The sequence below is a fragment of the Priapulus caudatus genome, unplaced genomic scaffold (assembly GCF_000485595.1).
Source record: "Priapulus caudatus unplaced genomic scaffold, Priapulus_caudatus-5.0.1 Scaffold178, whole genome shotgun sequence".
Taxonomy (NCBI): domain Eukaryota; kingdom Metazoa; phylum Priapulida; class Priapulimorpha; order Priapulimorphida; family Priapulidae; genus Priapulus; species Priapulus caudatus.
Genome location: NW_014577239.1, coordinates 10,764 through 18,484, shown reverse-complemented (window position 1 = coordinate 18,484; position 7,721 = coordinate 10,764). Strand labels below are relative to the sequence as shown.

The window sequence follows — 7,721 nt, the reverse complement described above, 5'->3', positions numbered from 1 at the left end:
GCCCGGGGGATAGCATTACCCACCAAATAAGAACCAGAGACCAAGATGGCTGACCAAGCTTGTTCGAAAAGCAATACAGAAGAAGGGGAAATTTTACTTAAAGTTCTGTAGACTACGCAGAGAAAAAGATTATGCCGATTATGTTAAACAGAGAAACATCTCTTCCAACTTGTGTAACGAAGCCAAGAAAAATTATGAGCGAGGTCTTGTTGATGTATTCAAGAGCAACCCGAAGAAGTTTTATGGGTATGTGCGCGCGAAATAGGTCAAAGCTGGAATAACTCGATTAGCCAAAGGAGAAGGTATGTTAGCAGACAACGACCAAGAAGCAGCATCATTACTGAACAACTATTTCAAGTCGGTGTTTGTAACGGAGCCAGTGGGTAACATCCCGAATTTTGTAGATAGAGTGCAACCTGGTACAAGTTGGACAGTATTGAGATTACAGCTGCACAAGTGGAAAAGAAGCTGAGAGAACTGAAGCCAGGCAAGTCACCAGGACCTGATGGAATACACCCGAAACTGCTAAAAGAATGTGCTGATGGACTTGCATTGCCACTCACATTAATATTCCAAAAATCCTTACAGGAACGGACCCTACCAACAAAGTGGAAAAAAGTGCAGGTTTCGCCCATCTTCAAAAAAGGGAGTAGGACTGCTGCTGAGAACTACAGACCAGTTTCACTAACATGTGTGTGTTGTAAAGTCATGGAATCACTATTGTGTGATGAAGTAGTAAAATTCATAGATGAGAACAAATTGTTTACAGATCACCAACATGGATTTACGTCGAGGAGGAGCTGTCTGACTAATCTCCTAGAGACATTTGAGGCTTGGAGTAAGGCCATTGACAATGGTAATTGCATTGACACCATCTTTTTCAACTATCAAAAAGCATTTGAAACGGTTCCGCACATGAGGCTATTGAAGAAATTGAAAGCGTATGGAATAAGAGGAACACTCATAAACTGGATTGAAAGCTTTCTTGTGGGGCGCCAGATGAGGGTGAGCGTTCAAGGACTGTACTCGAAATGGTGCTCAGTAGATAGCGGGGTTCCGGATCGGTCCTAGGACCACTACTGTTTCTGGTACATGTAAACGATATCCCGGACATAGCGATTTGTGATATGAAAATGTTTGCGGATGATACAAAAATGTGTAAATCTATATCGACAACAACGGACAGCATGATGACCTAAATATGATGTGTGAATCGAATTGGCTATTAAAGTTTCACGTCGGGAAGTACAAACAGATGCATTTAGGAGGAAATAACGAACAGTTTGAAACTTTGAGTACTCAATGACCGATGAGGCTGGGACAAGAAGAGTGTTAGATGAGATCACTGAAGAAAAAGACCTTGGGATATGGATAAATAGCGACCTGAAACCCACTCTACAGTGTACCAGAGCAGCGAACAAAGCGATGAAGTACTGAGATCGATCAAGAAAACATTCAAGTACGTAGCTAAAAGGTGTTTCCTTATCGTGTACAAGATGTTCATCGGACCCCACCTAGAGTACCTACTATAAGAAAGATATGGACCTGTTAGAAAAAGTGCAAAGGAGGGCAACCAAGCTAGTCCACTCTATAGAGGGTTCCGCGATTTTTCATATTACCCACAATGTAACGCCGCCGGCCATGACGATTACAGAAACCAGTTCAGGCATGGTACAAGTACATTGAGCAACGCACCTCTGCCCATTTTATTCGCCTATTTAGAAAATCCATCACAACGCCGCTCTCCTGTGGTGTTGTCAACTGCAGCAATCGGTATCAGAGAGAGCCACGCAGCTTTTTTAGGCTGCCTAGCGTTATCACAACACAAGGTAAAGTGACGAGAGACCAGGCGGACCACAGACGCTTGGAGCATTTTCAATAAAAAAGCAATGCTGAATAAACACAAAATGTATTTACTACCAATGTCTTAATGTTTCTCTACTCTCTTTCGCCTAGTATTGCCGATAAGTACCTGTGTAACGACAAAGTTTACGTTACCCATTTCAAAGTAGATTTGTTGTAAGTTGAAAGTGAAAAGGAAAACTCCAAAGTCCAAGCAGTTGTGTTCAGCAAATAGTATTATTGTTTCTCAACCCACATGCGCGCGCACAGAGGCACGCAGCTGCGTGCCTCGCACACTCACGTCCGATCACCTCACAACCAAGAACCTTCCCTTTATACATTTCTAGCTAACAAAGAAAGTTGTGCGCACCCGGACAACCACACCCGTTGCCCACATGCACAACACTTCCCTCTCAACCGTTTCGCATCTCCATCATCCATACTATATCAGACGCACTGCTGCCGCCTAACGCATTATGCAACCACCGTCGCGACATTTCTAAACAACTACTATTTCTACCATCTGCAAACCACACTTTACACCTGTAAATGCCGGTCAAATGCTTCTCTGCAACACACAGGTACACCGCGTGCACGGCGCACGCCGCTACACATTTACACTTATATACATATATCGCCGGCATCCAGTAGGCAGCTGTTTGAGTGGGGGTGGTAATTTCTCTTGCACGTGCAGCATACAGTGATACACTACATAAAATACCACCGAGGCAACATGTATTGAACAGAATTCACCAAGCTCGGCTTTACAATTACAGTGTGCTGACATGATGCCTGTCCCATATTTTCTCATCGTGACCCATGCACGGATAGAGAGATGGTATAATCAGAGACTGGGAGTGCATAACACGTGCTCGGATAACGTAGATGGGACTCTCAATCTCACTGTTCACATGATAGGTGTAGACTGATACACCACTAACCCAACTGCAGAACAGTCGATTGTAGGCATCCAGGCTTTTGTGGTTCTGAAACTCCTTGAGATTATAAAATGGTCTCGGCTAGAATGTTAGGTAGTCAATTCATGATATCCAAATAAGTACGTGATGGGCACAAGTTGTGGTCCTAGCTCCATTCTTGTATGGGTGTCGATTCCCAATGCACGCAATTTCCTCGAGATAGCGTACTTTGGCTACGTTGTATAGTGAATCAAAGTACTTGTCCATATACTACGTACACTTCAGACAGTTGGCAAATGTGCATACACCAGATGTTATAAAACGCTGCGTTTGATAGCTATATGCAGTAAAATTGGTGAAATTTCTGAACACTCGCGATGTAAGCAAACTCAAGTCCATGAACATATGTGTTGCGTGCAATCTCGCGACGCTAATAAACCTGCATGCATTGAACGCTAGTGGAGCACCCCAACCTACGCTGATAAACCTGCCTGCAACACCCTGTAAAACCGGGTCTGCACAATCATATCGAATTCTAGCACCTCAACACGCGCTGGTAAACCTGTCTGCAAAACCGGGATCCACTTACTACTAATATAGATTACTATAATAACACTATGGTATGTACAATCTATCGATGTAAAATTGGTAGATTGCGCATATCGGTAACACATGTTCGCTCTTTTTGGAACCGATATGGCCGGCGGCACGGGATTGTAGGTAATATTGCTATTTTTAGTCGCGGAACCCTCTATACTGCAGAGTGCAGTACTACTGAGTAACTTGCATATCTTGTACTAGTATTAATAATCTATTCTAGCATTATATTTACTAGGCGAAAGAGAGTAGACTGTAGAGTCTAATCGAGCACTTCTTGTAACACAGAAAAGGTGAAGAGGCTGATCATCACATTATCATGGCAACAAGACTAATGCGGGCCGTACAAATTGCGAAATTTGGAGGACCAGAATTGATGCAAGTTGTCAACATACCAGTGCCAAAACCAGCAGAAAGTCAGGTGTGTCCAAGATTGATCAACCGCCATTCACACGTGTGTGTGTGCGCACGCACGTGCGTGCATGCCTGTGTGCATGCGTGTGTGTTTGTGCATGCATGCGTGCGTGTGTGCGTGTGTGTGTTTGTATAACTGCTTTATATAATTGCCGTCATGGTTAAATCGATGTTTTTAAATAAGCAGTGTTTGGATGTTTGCTAGGCTTCATCATGTTTAATGTGCTAATAAGTAGGTGCAAAATTGAGGAATGTCGATCAACAGATCTAGAGGACAGTGTCAGGAATTATAGGTAGTATTGAGCAGGATAAGCTTAGTTTCATAAGCACAAACTAAACTATAGAGGTGTATACGTGGCCCTATTAAATTGACTACGTCCCGAATTTTCTATGGTAAAATTTGTAAAATTTTTGTTGCCATATTTAGCTCACCTTGACATCGTCAAGTTGAGCTATTGCTATGGGTCGTCGTCCGTCGCACGTCCGTCCGTCCCCGTCCGTCCGTCCCCGTCCGTCCGTCCGTCCGTCAACATTTGGTTTCGGTCAACGATAACTCAGGAACCGTTTGACCCACATGTCTGAAATTGGGTATAGTTGTTACTGCTATGCTCCCATATTAAACATCCTATTTTGAAGTACGCCAGTCGACGTACTTTCGAGCCACGGCAATTTTTTTGCAAAAATGGGAATTGCCATTAGTCAGTTCAGGTTCAACGGATTTTGCTCATTTTTGGTATGTGAATGAATAAGGGCTAGGGGTTTTGATATTTAAAAAAAAATTATACAAATTAGGTAGGGTTTGGCAATTATATAGCATATTATATAGACACAAACAGTCTGTGGTGTCACACTCGTCTGGTTCGTTTTACAAGATTTCATTGACAATATCTTTAATGCAAAATTGGTATTTCCTCTCCACTCTGCCGATAAAACGTCTATATTAGAGTAAAGATTTACAAACCATGTCGGAACGCAGCATAACCTATTTATTTCAAGCGCCATCGCTACAAAGCGGGTATAGCGCCATCTACGGTCAAAAATTGTGATTTATTTTGGTTTATAAATTATTATTGCGATATACAGATGGCAATCGTTTCTATAATGTACGTCGCTGGTTGCTCAATTAAAACTGACTTCTTCTTACTCACTCATTTGTGTCCTTTTTTGTGGTGAGCTACAGTGTCATTGACACTTTCATTTTACATTAAAAGTAAGAACTAATGGGATTAAACGTATCGTCAAATTCTTACCTGATAAGATTGTTTCTCAGCTAGTTAAAAATCCAAATAACCTGGACGATTTGATATTAGTGTTCCTGACATTAATTGCTTGCTATGGGCTATGTATGCGTCACGAGTGTATGTTCACATCGAACAATATAGTAAAATAAGAAGTATAATGCAGCAATTTATCCATGAAAAGTGAACAGAATTACTTATATTTTGTGAAAAAGTGGAAATGTTTTTTTTATTTTTTACTATTTACGGTGACGTAATTACTTTAAACAGTGTATTGGTGTACAGATTGTTTTAGTACAAAGTAATCACTGGACTGCAATCTTATTTCATGCACAATTGGTTGCTGTTACTCATAGTATCTAAAATACCTTTGTAAGTGAAATTTATCATATTTATTGCCAATCATTATCGTTGCAGCTGCTTCTGAAAATTTTATCAGCTGGGGTGAACCCAGTAGATACATATGTAAGAAGTGGAAACATTAGCAAACTTCCTGACCTTCCATTCACTATTGGGAAAGATGGAGCGGGAATAGTGGAAGAGGTCGGCGAGGGTGTGAATGGGTTTAAGGTGGGTCTAAATTCATAAGAAATTTAAATGAAGAATATGTAGGGCAATTTTAATTTCCTCGTATTTTAGCATTGTGTTTACAAATTTATATATTTACCTACTTGTACGCTTAACTGTTCCAGTATATTCAGAGCAAAGAATACTATATTGTAACATTTACTTGTGCTCATAGGGTCTATGTCCCCCAGGGTACTGCCGGAACGTACCCTGGGTACGGTCCGGTATACCGGAACGCACCCTGGTAACTATCTGATATGGTTAGGGTTAGGGAGTACTCAGTAGGCATAGGCGACTTTCTAGACTCGTTAGTGGAGTAGGCGAGGTACGGTCCGGCATATTAGATAGTACCAGGGTACGTTCCGGCAGTACCCTGGGGGACATAGACCCTCTCAGCCTTATTAGATAGTACCAGGGTACGTTCCGGCAGTACCCTGGGGGACATAGACCCTCTCAGCTTTACTTGTAGATGGAAGCTCATTGATGAGCCTGTAGAATTCGTTTGTTGAGTAATTAGTTTAGTGTATATTTTTAGAGGAAAATAAATGACTTGGAAAGGCCTTCACATATATTGCTGTCTGTCTATGTTTCATTGGTAACAATGAAGCTATTGTTTATTTGCCGTAGAAAGGAGATCGCGTGTTCTGCACCATGGCAATAACAGGCACCTATGCCGAGTACGCACTCTCTGATGATACACACACCTTTCCACTGTCCCGGAATCTGAGCTATGAAATGGGGGCAGCACTCGGTATCCCGTACTTTACAGCATACAGAGCATTGATGATCAAGTAAGACTGCCATAACTGTTATTATCAGGAGTAAATAATCTCAAAATAGTTTCACACGTATATTTCCACGTTTTTACGCATTTTCCACTTCATCTATTGCCATAAATAAAAACAAGAATTTATTTGACTTTCAGCCTATTTCGTAGCTTTTTTGTCACATCTATATTATAGGTGTATTTTGTTGAGTGATACCAGCAACAAATGCTTCAATCCTTCACATGCGACTCGGAAGGGATTGTAACGTTATGATCTCGCGAGCGAGAAATATCATCAATCACTTATTTCATTAGTTTGCAATGCATCTACAGATTAGTAAGACATGTTTGCCTGCAAACACAGTGCGATTGTGTACGTACGGCCTTTGATTACTTGCATGTACCTACTACATGTTTAGGGCACTGGGCGTCGCACATCCCTGCTGAGTCGCATATGGAGGACAGGAGCAGTTGTCGCTAGTATCGCTACTCAAAGTTAAATATGTCCACATAGATGTCAAAACATGCAGGAAGCCTCTGAATCAACACCATGTTTGAATACAATTTACAGCAATATGACAGTAAATAGCTATAAACTGATTTCAATACAGGCTAGCCGATCGATAAAGGTACAAAATAAACTCAAGAACATTTTTGTTTTTATTTATTCAAAAATTTGAAGTGGAAAATGGATACAAACACAGGAATATTCATTTCACACTTCTTTGAGATTATTTACTCCTGTTATTATTTTTCTTCTTATATTTATAGATGAATCCTACAATTTCAATAATGGTGGGTAGATTACAGTTTGAATGTTTGTTTTAAATAAGGTTAGCCTTGCGCTACCATAAAGTGCTACTACAATCATATTTATGTATAACATAGCAATCTATATTCTATAACTAACTTTATTTTGCGCATCCTAAGAATTTTTAGCTCATCTGACATAGTCAGATGCAGCTTGTAGAATCGCATGATCGTCCGTCCGTTCGTCCGAGCGTCCGTCCCCAACTGTTGACGGACGGACGGACTTGACCTTTGATCTGTGACCTCCAATTTCGGCACAGTGATGGCTTTTCCTACCATGATGCTATACACCGACTATCACGAGCCTAGGTCGAGCCGTTTAGATTTGTGCCGCAATTCTGCATTTCCTCCCTATACCTTAAGTTAAGGAGTGAATGTTCCCCCTTCTTTTACACCTCTTGACCTTTGACCGTTGACCCCCAGCTTCGACATCCCAACTCGTTTTAGGATTACCCCCCCACGTCCCGAATATCGTGACCGTACGTCGAGCGGTTAAGATTTGTGCTGTGCCCAGGGCAGATTTTAGACAGTCAGACCATGTCCTCAGAAAACAATCGCTCCAAAAACTTT

At 41.4% G+C, this 7,721-nt stretch overlaps 1 protein-coding gene across 3 annotated transcripts in view; it reads left to right on the top strand.

The window, feature by feature from the left end:
• The window catches only part of LOC106806771 (quinone oxidoreductase-like), a 19,941-nt gene that overhangs the window by 2,453 nt on the left and 9,767 nt on the right, over window positions 1–7,721 (top strand). For 2 of the 3 annotated variants that reach the window (XM_014808838.1, XM_014808840.1), the window contains exons 2-4: window positions 3,645–3,777; window positions 5,426–5,578; window positions 6,203–6,366. In XM_014808838.1, coding sequence (XP_014664324.1) covers window positions 3,676–3,777; window positions 5,426–5,578; window positions 6,203–6,366 — 419 coding nt within the window. In that variant the 5' untranslated portion in view covers window positions 3,645–3,675. Of the gene's footprint in view, window positions 1–3,594; window positions 3,778–5,425; window positions 5,579–6,202; window positions 6,367–7,721 lie in introns of all 3 variants that reach the window. The other variant, XM_014808839.1, reaches the window with a different exon arrangement.